The sequence below is a fragment of the Brachyhypopomus gauderio genome, chromosome 3, assembly GCF_052324685.1.
Source record: "Brachyhypopomus gauderio isolate BG-103 chromosome 3, BGAUD_0.2, whole genome shotgun sequence".
NCBI lineage: Eukaryota > Metazoa > Chordata > Actinopteri > Gymnotiformes > Hypopomidae > Brachyhypopomus > Brachyhypopomus gauderio.
In genome coordinates this window covers 39,155,727-39,167,133 of record NC_135213.1, presented here as the reverse complement: position 1 = coordinate 39,167,133, position 11,407 = coordinate 39,155,727, and the positions used below count along the sequence as shown (strand labels likewise).

The 11,407-nt window shown below is 44.4% G+C and overlaps 4 protein-coding genes across 6 annotated transcripts in view; 2 read left to right on the top strand and 2 right to left on the bottom strand.

The window, feature by feature from the left end:
• Positions 1–1,978: 1,978 nt before the first annotated feature.
• On the bottom strand, positions 1,979–4,812 carry paxx (PAXX non-homologous end joining factor). The gene is made up of 7 exons (XM_076998257.1): positions 4,559–4,812; positions 4,429–4,489; positions 4,286–4,335; positions 3,076–3,260; positions 2,943–2,984; positions 2,747–2,837; positions 1,979–2,147 (listed from the first exon to the last, which is right to left on the bottom strand). The coding sequence occupies exons 1-7, from the start codon at positions 4,651–4,653 to the stop codon at positions 2,099–2,101; spliced, it is 573 nt and encodes a 190-aa protein (XP_076854372.1). The 5' UTR covers positions 4,654–4,812; the 3' UTR covers positions 1,979–2,098.
• A 154-nt stretch (positions 4,813–4,966) lies between these two features.
• dph7 (diphthamide biosynthesis 7) lies at positions 4,967–7,860 on the top strand. The gene is made up of 9 exons (XM_076998256.1): positions 4,967–5,101; positions 5,195–5,325; positions 5,445–5,532; positions 5,649–5,743; positions 5,834–5,991; positions 6,104–6,176; positions 6,291–6,356; positions 6,452–6,624; positions 6,728–7,860. Exons 1-9 carry the CDS (start codon positions 4,967–4,969, stop codon positions 7,252–7,254), a joined length of 1,446 nt encoding a protein of 481 aa, XP_076854371.1. The 3' UTR covers positions 7,255–7,860.
• Positions 7,726–9,585, bottom strand: mrpl41 (mitochondrial ribosomal protein L41). Of its 2 annotated transcripts, none has more exons than XM_076998258.1 (2): positions 9,507–9,585; positions 7,726–8,321 (listed from the first exon to the last, which is right to left on the bottom strand). In XM_076998258.1, exon 2 carries the CDS (start codon positions 8,319–8,321, stop codon positions 7,914–7,916), a length of 408 nt encoding a protein of 135 aa, XP_076854373.1. In that variant the 5' UTR covers positions 9,507–9,585; the 3' UTR covers positions 7,726–7,913. The 2 variants fall into 2 exon arrangements, with proteins under 2 accessions (XP_076854373.1, XP_076854374.1); XM_076998259.1 differs by lacking the exon at positions 9,507–9,585 and adding an exon at positions 9,481–9,494.
• Positions 9,586–9,643: 58 nt separating this feature from the next.
• pnpla7b (patatin-like phospholipase domain containing 7b) overlaps positions 9,644–11,407 on the top strand; it is a 20,233-nt gene continuing 18,469 nt past the window's right edge. Inside the window, exons 1-6 of one of the 2 annotated variants that reach the window (XM_076998252.1) lie at positions 9,644–9,733; positions 10,322–10,596; positions 10,772–10,802; positions 10,916–10,990; positions 11,113–11,197; positions 11,312–11,394. In XM_076998252.1, coding sequence (XP_076854367.1) covers positions 10,583–10,596; positions 10,772–10,802; positions 10,916–10,990; positions 11,113–11,197; positions 11,312–11,394 — 288 coding nt within the window. In that variant the 5' untranslated portion in view covers positions 9,644–9,733; positions 10,322–10,582. Of the gene's footprint in view, positions 9,734–10,321; positions 10,597–10,771; positions 10,814–10,915; positions 10,991–11,112; positions 11,198–11,311; positions 11,395–11,407 lie in introns of both variants that reach the window. The other variant, XM_076998253.1, reaches the window with a different exon arrangement.

Here is an 11,407-nt window from a genome sequence, read left to right as displayed (position 1 = left end):
TCATTTTGGTTGGATGTGCCATTGCCACAGAGGACGCACTGATGCCAACTCCTATCTGAGGTTCACCACCTGCACTGATGGGACTGTGACTGCTTGGCCTGGAATTAGAACTATAACTATAGAACTATATTTGGATTATAAATACAGACTTATGCTAACGGGTCGCCCAATGGAGGATGGGTTCGCTTTTGAGTCTTGGTCCTCCTGAGGTTTCTTCCTAATCCCCACCATCATAGGGAGTTTTTCCTCACCACTGTCATCTCTGTCGCTCATTAGGGATCTGGACCCATACAATTGTAAAGCTGTTTTGTGATGTGTTTTTAAGCATTCAAGTGTCTCTCCAAACTGAATTATGTCGCTAGCCTCGCGAGAAAGTCAACCTGCAGTAGCCTGAGTGTCAGTTCTCGCGAGATTAGCGCTGACAGCGGGAACAACAAACCCGATCAGACTAAACTAATCAGAGATGGATGAATGTAACGAGAGAGAAGGTGTTTCTATCAAAAAAGGAAGACGTCGTGTAAAATATAAGGGGTCCTGGACCTTGATTGGGTCCTTGGTTTAATACACTATTAAATAGCAATACTATTATTAATAGTAATACTATTAAATAGTAACAATAATAACTGAAATAATATAATAATTATAATATAGAAGAAATACATTTGTTTTGCATTTTTATTGTAGGTAGATCATTTTGACTAGGTCATCTTATAAGTAGCTCACAAGCTGAAAAGGTGTGGGCACCCCTGGTCTAAACAAACTACCAAACGTAAAGGTGGCACTGAAAAGCTGAGAGAGAAAAGACAAGCTACAGAGGTTACTCACTGAGTGAACAATGTAGGTTTCAGTAGCTTTCCAGTTGTTTTCCCCTGTATTTTGTCAGGGTCAAGTTGTTAAGTTTGTTAGTTATTTTGATATACCAATATGTGGCTTTGTAATCATATTATTGCTGGAAGTAATATTGTCCATATGACAATAAAAGCTGACATATTGTCACAGTAGGTCGGCCTGGAGGCCGCCAGAGGGCGCCTACACACACTCCCTCGGTCACACGCACGCCCACAACCACACAGAGCACACCCGGTCACCCTCAGCCTCTGTCTCCTGCTGCTTCTGTCCCAGCGTTACACATATACACTACGTGCCATGTATAGATTCATATACAGTATATATACACACACATATATATATATATATATATTTTTATTTTAGTGGGCCAGTCTGTCAGGAACTCCCGGGCCACTTTTTCTCCCCAGTCCGCCCCTGTCAGCACGGCTGCAATTTCAGTTGAAATCACGCTTCATTTCAACAGTTCTACAAGCGCCATTTCTTAGTTAACAGGAGCATAATAAATGCCAGAAGACTGTGATATGTTTATCTAATGGTTTATTAAACTTTGTCATTACAAAAAGTTTCACAAACTTATGTTACCGAGCAACACGTAAATACTTTCTTGCACTTTCTTGTTGCTTTGTGTAGGTCTACATTGGTAGGTCTACATTAGTAGACCTGGCCACGTGCAGGTAGTATGCAGTGGTACACATAAGGTCAGGGAGTTATGTTAAAACAGATTAAGATTAAAGCAGATTAAAGAATGTGCTTGCAAAGAAAAGCTGGTTTCTGCACTCCCCATTCAAACACAAACCATGAAAATGACCCTTCTAAAAACTTGTGTATTATATTTTCTTGTACAGTATCCTTTAGTACCTTGATAGAATTTCATATTTTCTAAGATATAAATGTGCATATGGTTATTTACCTTTGGAATTGTTTTATCCGTTTCAACTTTATGCAGTACCAAACTTCACTTTTAATGGTTTATTCCATACTCTTGTGATGAACTGATGTAGGCACTCGTTTTAAATTTTATACATAACAAAACAAATCACTCTTTTAGGAAATTAAAATAGAATATTTATTTCAGAAATGCCATTCTTAAAATCACAAGACCTTCATAATTAATTACAATAGTTCCATAGAGATTTAAAAAACATTTGTATTGTTATTATGATGCACTTAAAAATACCTATTAGTAACAGTGATAGTGTTGGTGGATTAAAACTGGAACATTTCATGTTATTTCATCAGCATGAAGAGATTACGCATCATCTCCATCATCAAAATCGACTCCTGTAGCCGCACGCTTCCTGTAAAACAAAAGTCAGAAGGATGTGCTAGTAATTTTAGCTCATCACAGTTGGCAAACATTTGTAAATAAAATGTAAATGTGCCATATTTTGTCAATTGTGATTTTTTACACCGCAATCGAAATTTGTCCTCCGCTTTTAACCCATCTGTGCAGTTAGAACACACACACACACTAGTGATTACTAGGGGGCTGTGGATCACACGTGCCCAGAGCGGTGGGCAGCCCTAGCCCGGCGCCCGGGGAGCAGTTGGGGTTAGGTGCCTTACTCAAGGGCACCTTAGTCATGGCCTCAGGTCTGGGAATCGAACCCACGACCCTCCGGTCACAAGACCAGTTCCCTATCACAGGACCATGACTGCCCCAAAGTTTACAAATAAACATTAACCATTATTGAATCGAGGGCCAAGCGTTTGTACATTTGTGCTCTAAACCTTCAGAATTCCACTTTATGTTTACATTTTTCTACCTAAAAAAAACCAAAAACAAAAAATAGCCCTTAAGGACCCTAATGAGTTAAATCAGGTGCTTCTCCACAGAGCCAGCTAAATACACTTGGCCCTCTTTTAAAACAGCCCCATTGTCTCCAGAGCTAGGCACCTTCTTGTTCCTGGGTTGATCAGTGAATCTCCTGGAAGCCGCTTCCTCACTGCTATTGTTGGCCCTTGGTGCTGTTTCCTAGGTTCAAATGCTAAAACACAAAACTATCATTACTGCCAGGTGGTTAGACATGTCCAATCACAACAACGGGACTAAACCCCTGACCTAGAAACAAGTGGGTGGAGCTACCACATACCTGTGCTCCTCTTCGGTGGGTTCTTCATAGGACTTGAAGACCCTATTTGGGTACAAGAGACCAACAGATATTACTTTGGCTTTTTACTTCAGGTGATCACCACACGAGAATCACCAAGACTCCCTCCGTTTACCCGTCCTGTCCCACTGGAGCAGGCTGTCTGCCATCTTGAAGAGCAGATCTTTGATCTCTGTTCGTCCTTCCAGATCTGGGAGTTTGGTGAACGGCATGTTCAGGTCTGCGGGATCTGGGCCCAGGTGAACCACAACGCTGTGCTCCTGCAGAGAGACGAAGGCACTGCCGCTCTGGCATGCACCTCTGTCACGCACCACAGAGCAACAGCGTGAGCGCGAGACACAGGGGCAAGAAGAGTGACTATGGAGTGAGATTACTGTCTTTAATATGAGAGCGCAAAGATCAGGTTAAATCAAGCACACTGAGCACGCAAAATCAAGAAAACTGAGCAAAAACAGTGACGGCAAGAGCAGAGAAACAAGACTTGTACGGTTAAGGGGCAGTCATGGTCCTGTGGTAGGGAACTGGTCTTGTGACCGGAGGGTCGTGGGTTCGATTCCCAGACCTGAGGCCATGACTGAGGTGCCCTTGAGCAAGGCACCTAACCCCAACTGCTCCCTGGGCGCTGGGCTAGGGCTGCCCACAACAGACGCTTACTGCTGCCAATCTTACATGCATGAGACATGTTGATTCATTGATTTTTAAACAATTAGACGTCATGGATAGCTAAAGATAAAAACATTTTCCACCCAAAGCCAATGAAACGTTTAATGTTTGTGTTGATTAATTATCAGCATTTCAAATTTTTGACTTCAGTGTGAATCTGAAGTTACAGATAGTTAGCTAATGTAACTTGGGTATTAATGTCCAAAACAAAGAAAAGCTGTAAGACTCCAGATGTAGCTATACTGCATAAATCTACATGTAGTTCGTTATCTACGTAGCCATAGCAACGGTGAAGCAGCATCCTAAATGTTGTTTCGGATGTTTTGCTAATTTCAACTCGGTTTTACGGTTGATGCATCCACCTAGGACCATTAATTGGCTAGCTGTCTAATTAATTAACTTGAGTAGCTACTAACTAGCTAACGTTATAGCTAGCAGGACCTTCACTGTGACGTGAGCGCGCTTACAACAGTGACGTGAGCGCGCTTAACCGGACATTTCTTGTTTCTCTGCTCTCGCCGTCACTGTTTTTGCTGTTTTCTTGATTTTTGCGTGCTCAGTGTGTCTGACTTGCTCGATGTAACCTGATCTTTGCGCTCTCGTATTAAAGACAGTAATCTCACTCCATAAGCGACTCAGTGTGATCTTTAATACAGACTTACTTTAGTTTCAGGACATAATCCTCTGTTGACTTCAGTAAAGACTCCCTTTTCTACACAAATAAACAAACAACGATTATTCGACTCGTTTTAGGATAGTTCATTATAAGTATCACCATTAGCAATCCAGGTTTAGAAAAACCTACAGTCTGGGGCAGCAGGTCTTCAGAAAGGTCTGCTTTCCAAACATCTTCACCATTGCTCAGTCTGTGAAATAATCATGAATATGAAACCGTGTATAATCATACCGGGCGACACAGTTCAGCTTTAACTCACCCAACGTTTATTTCTTCTGGCTTCTTTCGTGTGAAACACACGTATTTGGACTTGTCGTTTCTGTCTATGAGAATACAGAGAACAGCGAGATCCATCCTACATCTGAAAACAGAAACATCTGATGGAGGTGAAACACCAACCTCCACCCACGGCGTGTTTGAACGCTCCACCCGGAAGGTAATGTCTCCTTAACCACACACTTCCTGATGAGAAGACGTGGACCACGGGACCGGTGCAAGACCACGGGACCGGTGCAGGTTCGTCTACACCTCTGAAGTGCAGTTGCAGCAGGATATTGCAGGTTTGGTAAGAGCGAATGGGTCATGCACGCAGGCGGGACCGTCCTGTAAACCCGTGTAGACACGTGCTCGACACCGAGATCTGCTCCACACTGCACGTCTGGTCCACATGGACCGGTTCTCCCGAACCCGAGGGCTGCAGGTGTTCGACACCGAGCTGAGTGCGGACGCGGTGGAGTGGTGCCCACTGGCCCCGTGGACCCACGTCCTGGTGTGCGGGACGTACCAGCTCCAGGAAGACACCGTGAGTGAGCCCAACATGGAGCACTGCACGCCACAGATGTGATCACTTCGGTACAGATTATTCATATTCTCTTATACCTTTATTAATGTGCAGTCAGGTGAGTGCGCGGCCCCGCGCCGGGTCGGGCGACTGTACCTGTTCCAGTTCGGGTCCCAGGGACCCATCACCCCACCACTAACAGAAATACAGCGAATACACACTCCAGCCATCCTAGACTTAAAATGGTAACGCAAATACGCCTAACATGCCTTGAAGTGAAACGCAAAAAACAATATTTTCGCTTAAATGTTTTTTAACATTTAAAAATGTGTGTTTTGGTGATTTATTGACGTTCATACCCCAGGTGTCATGTACCCGTGCTCGAGCGCCCTCTGCTGGGAGTGGCCACAGCTAGTGGGGAGATCCAACTGCATCAACTCATTGACACACAAGTGAGTTTTTGACTTTTGCTTTGTGTACGCCGTTTGTTAAACTGATTAAATGCAATAGCACGATCATTTATTTTGCGCACCGACTGTATTTTGTAAAACTGTCATCTGCTGTGCAGCACAACACCTGTGGTTTGGAACTTGTGCTAAGCACAGAAGTGGGTTTGGACAGATTAGCCCTGTCCATGGACTGGTCAACGGGGAGAGGTGAAGGGTAAAAAGCTTTAAGCATTATAACAGAACTTGACGTATACATGCACAACAACGGGCCTCGGCTAAAGTTTGCTTCTCTTCGTTTTTACAGTAACGACCCACGTTTGGTGTGCAGTGACTCCACGGGGTCCCTGACTGTGCTGTCTCTCAGAGAGACCAGCCTGACCACCGTCTCCCAGTGGAAAGCTCATGACTTTGAGGCCTGGATCTCGGCGTTTAACTACTGGGACACACAGCAAATTTATTCTGGTACAGCAGAAATGTTATGACACAAACAACACTTGTTTTCCTTCAGTTTGTTATTTGATTGAGTGAAAAGTTGGTTAAAGTATGGATGTTTGTAATGTTGCTGCTGTTTTAGGTGGTGATGACTGCAAGCTTAAGGGCTGGGACCTGAGGATGGGGTTTGATCTCCCGACTTTCACCAGTAAACGGTGAGGGACTGAAACCAAGTCAAAACGCCTTAATTACTGAAACAAATGCATCATCTTGGATCACTATTACTGCTGTTACCTGTGAACTGTAATTTGCACATTTCTCATTTGCAGGCATTCAATGGGTGTGTGTAGCATCCAGTCCAGCCCCCATCGAGAACATGTTCTTGCCACCGGAAGGTAAATCCTCTTAGCTGGTTAGCACTGTTGACGCTGGTCGACTGTGTTTGTGTATGTCTGATTCGTACAGCGTAGTCGCTCTATTTCACTCACAGTTATGACGAGAACGTGCTTCTGTGGGACGGGAGGAACATGCGTCGACCGCTCAGCGAGACGGCCGTGGGTGGGGGGGTGTGGAGGCTGAAGTGGAGTCCAGCTCACCAACACCTGCTCCTGGCCGCATGCATGCACAACGACTTCCATATCCTCCATTGCCAACAAGCCTTGGGTAAGTTTGTCATAAGAGCCTGTCGTTTGTTTTAAAGACGCCTTAAAATGGCTGTAACTTCTCTACCCATAAGTTGCTTTCTTCTCCATTTTTGTCCTAATAGACGGACACGAGGGACCTTGTCCTATCTTGGCTTCTTACGTCCTGCACAACTCCTTGGCCTATGGAGCAGACTGGTCATGGCTTCCCCCAAGCAGCTTCACATGCTCCTCACCGCAGGAACCTTCTCCTGCTAGCGTGACCTTCCCAGACCTCGGTGGCCACCTTCGAATCCAGTACGAATCCCCCACTGCCAGCTTCGACACCTCCCTGGAGGACGACTCTGGTCACTACATCCCTGACCACACACCTCCCCCAGGGGGGAGTGGCCTCCCAGACTCCGCCCTTCTCCCCAACCTTGGAGAGAACTCAGCTGCCCTGTCCTGCCTGCTGGCCACCTGCTCTTTCTATGACCACATGCTACACGTTTGGAGATGGGACTATAGCCCAGGAAAGACTGATGAGGAATCTGGGGAAGAAACAACTGGACACGTCCTCTCTGAACATTCAACAGACGGGACATGTCCCCCGAGCCTTCAACAGACGGGACACGTCCCCTCTGAACATTCATCTTTGGATGGAAATACTTAGCTAGGAATGTTTGGAGAACAGTGTATTTGGAACTACAGGTGGCTTAGCTAAAAAAAAAACATCCTTACGCACAGTGTGTTATAATACTGTGGTAAAAAAGGCTTCAAATTATGCTATAGTCTTTCCTGTCATTTCCCTCTTTAGTAAGCCATTTTCATAGTTAGTTATGCAAACATCAAAGCAAATGAAAAATATCAATAAATAACAGATTTAATTGTTAAAAGGTGTGGTCATTCTTTACCATCACAAAATTATTATTTATTAAAGTGATCATTTTTACAATGACTTATGGAGGGACAGGATGAGCTCACAGGATGAGTAGATTACTTTGTGGTCCCCAAATTAATATTTTATCTCTAGGTGTCAATATAATGGTTGTTTCATAACAAAGAATAACCTGAAAAGGTACTTATCGCTCCATGAAGTCCTCAATAACGTTCATCACAAGCGAACATGCTACGGGACTCAAACAACACTAAACAATGTAAGTTTTATTCAAGTCTCAACAAAATTGTTTTTGCATATTTTGCGATGGTGAACAGTAGTACGTTGCTAATGTTTGGGATCAATAAAGGTATTCATTAATTCATTTAACGGGTACACGGACTAGATGCATGTAGAAACTCGAGCCATTTTGCACAGTCCAGTAATCAGAGCAGTTAACGAACAAAGTTTCTCGGATACAGCTTGAACAGCTTCCCCTCCTGCGTTTTCTCCAGTCCGTATTTTTCCAGCTGGTCTTTGTCAAACGCGCCTGCTTCAATGTCCTTCATAATCTGTGGTGCAACGGCGCGGGCGAACAGCCTCTCCGGCGTCTCGCGCTCCTCCGTCCCGGGCGGGGTCTTGTAGGACACGTAGGCCTTCAGTCTACACCCCTCCAGACGGGGAACTACGAACTCGGGGATCATTTCGCGTATAGGAATGAACTTCCTGCTGCAGGTCACGACTCCTGTTGGCATGGCCCCCCTGCTCTTATAAAACGTTTTAGGGCCCCGCTTGCTGGTGAACTCCGCGGTCCGGTCTGCACCGCGCACCAGTCCTCGCACCAGCGTCGACAGAACCCCCATCTGTTAAGAGATAAAAGTCTCAGTCACTCAACTAAAAACAACAAAAGCATTAATGTGCAGTTATAAACCTGTGTTAACCATCAGGTTTAGTGCCTGAACTAGTGATGTTCGATACCACAGATTTCCTTTCAAATACGATACTGAGTAAAATTGAGGCTGATATCGGCGATACCGATCCGATACCTTGTGCAAATACAACTAATGTGTCTGGTAAATCTAGAAAAAATAGTGTATTTCAAATTATAGCTATACATCTGAGTAATTTACTTATTTGTTTAAAAGTATTTTGAGGTAGGCCTATTTATTGCCCCACTGTCTGTCCCAACGGCAGTAACCTTGTCAGTTATTCCCCATTCTTCTGTGATGCCTTTAAGCACTAAACTGATATGGGGCGTTACTGTATGATTGACAGATCTTTATTTATTTATTTTTAAAATATTAGGCATTTTTGGAAATACGGAAAAAATTGACGCAACATTTCATTTCTAAATAAAAGACGATTCTGGATTTGAGGGGATGGTGGCAACACTAAGGTCTGTGGCTAATGCTGGCTAATGACTCTCCTCTTCTGTTCTCACCATAAATGCTTCGTATTCCATTTAGTTTGAGGTGTTTCACAAGGTTTATTGTGTTGACACAACTCCTTACAGTTTTCCCACAAACATCACAAACCACAACATCTTGAATGTTTGTGGAGCTGAAACATGTCCATAAATGACTCTGTTTGTGTTTATAAATGTTTATGATCTGACTCTGTTTATGTTTATGATCTGACATTGCGCCTAGAGACCGAGTGACTGACAGGTATTTACATGTACTTAAACAGGCGGAAGAAAAAGTAGTTCCCCCAAACCGTGTATCATTTATACATCTCAATAGTTTAGTTACTTTCCACTGTGTTCCTTTTAATGATATTCATTACCTCGAATGACCGAAATATCAAAAGTATCGATATTTTGACTGGAAAATAGTTTTTACAGCACAAATATCAGGTATCGATCCGCGCATCCCTACCCGAACACATTTACACACACCGCGTTTGAAATCGCGTGTTGGCTCGAGAGACGCGCGAGACCCGCTTCGCGCGACCATGAAAACGAACCTTAGCAGCACGGACACCCAATAAAGCGACACTAGGACGCGCGAGATATTAAAATACCTGAATACGCTGGACGGAACACTCACCTTGAGAAGCGTGCGAGATGGAGCCGGGTGTTTCAAAGAAGCCGATGGTGATTGGTCAGAGCGCCGCCACGCAGACCAATCGGAACACCGGATGCTGTTATTGCGTGTCTGACACGCAGACCAATCAGGACATCGGATACTGGTAGGGCGTGTCCGACGGTCTCCGAGACTGACAGCGTGTTGTGATTGAAGCAAGTTTGGCGTCAACAAAGAGGTTTACAAAACAAGTAAGAGTGTCTGCAGCTCACATTTACGTCCCAGTGCGGTCTGGTGTAGCGGCAGATATTACAACAATTACAACTGTGGTGTAGTTTGTAGTAGTAGTTGATTAACGGGGTGTGTGTGAGAGTAAGAGAGAGAGAGAGAGAGAGAGAGAGAGAGTGTGTGTATGTGTGTGTGTGTGTGAGAGAGAGAGAGAGAGAGAGAGAGAAAGTGAGAGTATCTGTATGCAAGAGTGTATCTGTGTGTGAGAGTGTATCTGTGTGTAAGAGAGTATCTGTGTGTAAGAGAGTATCTGTGTGTAAGAGAGTATCTGTATGTAAGAGTGTATCTGTGTGTGAGAGTGTATCTGTGTGTAAGAGTGTATCTGTGTGTAAGAGAGTATCTGTATGTAAGAGTGTATCTGATTACGAGCGCTTTGTAAACAACTGAGATCATGGTGGGTTGAGAAATGTGAACTTTGAGACACTTTTTTCACTGTCAAACTATAAAAATTGAAAACACTTCACACGCCTTAGTAGTTCATCTGTAGTGTTTGTGTGGTCACTTTGCTCGAGTCTTTGGTTTCCCCTTGAAAGAAAGGTTTGGGTTTGCAGGACGTCTGGTCCGGTTACACCGCACTGAATTACACCGGGCTGGGCGAACCGGACAATCCCGTCCGCTCATTTACAGAGAGGAGTCAAGACAGCAGCGCAGGACAGCAGCGCAGGACAGCAGCGCAGGACAGGAGCGCAGGACAGGAGCGCAGGACAGCAGTGCAGGACAGCAGTGCAGGACAGCAGTGCAGGACAGCAGTGCAGGACAGCAGCGCAGGACAGCAGCGCAGGAGAGGAGCGCAGGACAGCTGTACGTGTCCAATGGTCTTTGCGCTGTAAGTCCACTTTGTCCTGTGCATTCATTCACACACATATGTTAACTTACTGCATCTAGTTTGTGTTCTGACGGGTGGGATTGCAGTTTGACTTTTATTAATAACGGTGAAAGCGTTTGAATATGAAGCTTATTAGTCGAATTATTTAAACACGTGAAACTTGTCTTCTATGCAGGAAATGGATGTTAGTGAAGAGGACAGTTGCAGTATGTACCCAGTAAGAATTCTGATCATCTGGCTTTGGTGCTGGTTTTATACATGTATGTGTATATAAAGCCCTCTTAACGCCTGAGATAACAGTGAGTGTTGTGTTTGGTAGGCGGTGCTCCCGTATAGTAATGATCTCCGTGTTTGGGTCCAGCACTTTGTGGAGGACCAGCTCCACACCACCATGGTATACGCACACATTTACTGGACTCACCAGCACGCCCGGGACATTTGAATTCTCTTCCAGAGGTTGTGATGTGCACTGTGTTGTGACTTCCGTGCTCCTCATCAAGTTGCTTCCTGTTTCAGTGGACGGGTGTGCTGATTGGAGCAGCAGTTGCCGTCTCATTCGTTAGCGTTATCATATTCTTTCTGTACAGAAGATACAAAGCAAGTAAGTAAACCTCACTAACGACGTAATATTGACGAAATGTTAAACGTCTTTGATAAACGTCTTGTTGATCAAATCTGCCTGAACCAGTGGGTTTTGTGGCTCTGTTTTCCTTAGAACAACAGCAGTCTGAAGTCCCCAAGTATCGCTTCAGGAAAAGGGACAAAGTGATGTTTTATGGCAGGAAAATAATGAGAAAGGTACAATGTCCTA

What these genes read in the sequence shown, in the direction of transcription:
- paxx (XM_076998257.1), bottom strand. Translation starts at nt 4,653, where the DNA reads ATGGATCTCGCTGTTCTCTGTATTCTCATAGACAGAAACGACAAGTCC. An exon ending in GATTATGTCCTGAAACTAAA is followed by an intron (nt 3,261 to 4,285) that starts GTAAGTCTGTAT and finishes GGTGCGTGACAG; the next exon opens with AGGTGCATGCCAGAGCGGCA. An exon ending in GCTCCAGTGGGACAGGACGG is followed by an intron (nt 2,985 to 3,075) that starts GTAAACGGAGGG and finishes GTACCCAAATAG; the next exon opens with GGTCTTCAAGTCCTATGAAG.
- dph7 (XM_076998256.1), top strand. Translation starts at nt 4,967, where the DNA reads ATGGACCGGTTCTCCCGAACCCGAGGGCTGCAGGTGTTCGACACCGAG. An exon ending in ACCAGCTCCAGGAAGACACC is followed by an intron (nt 5,102 to 5,194) that starts GTGAGTGAGCCC and finishes ATTAATGTGCAG; the next exon opens with TCAGGTGAGTGCGCGGCCCC. An exon ending in CATGTTCTTGCCACCGGAAG is followed by an intron (nt 6,357 to 6,451) that starts GTAAATCCTCTT and finishes TTTCACTCACAG; the next exon opens with TTATGACGAGAACGTGCTTC.
- mrpl41 (XM_076998258.1), bottom strand. Translation starts at nt 8,321, where the DNA reads ATGGGGGTTCTGTCGACGCTGGTGCGAGGACTGGTGCGCGGTGCAGAC.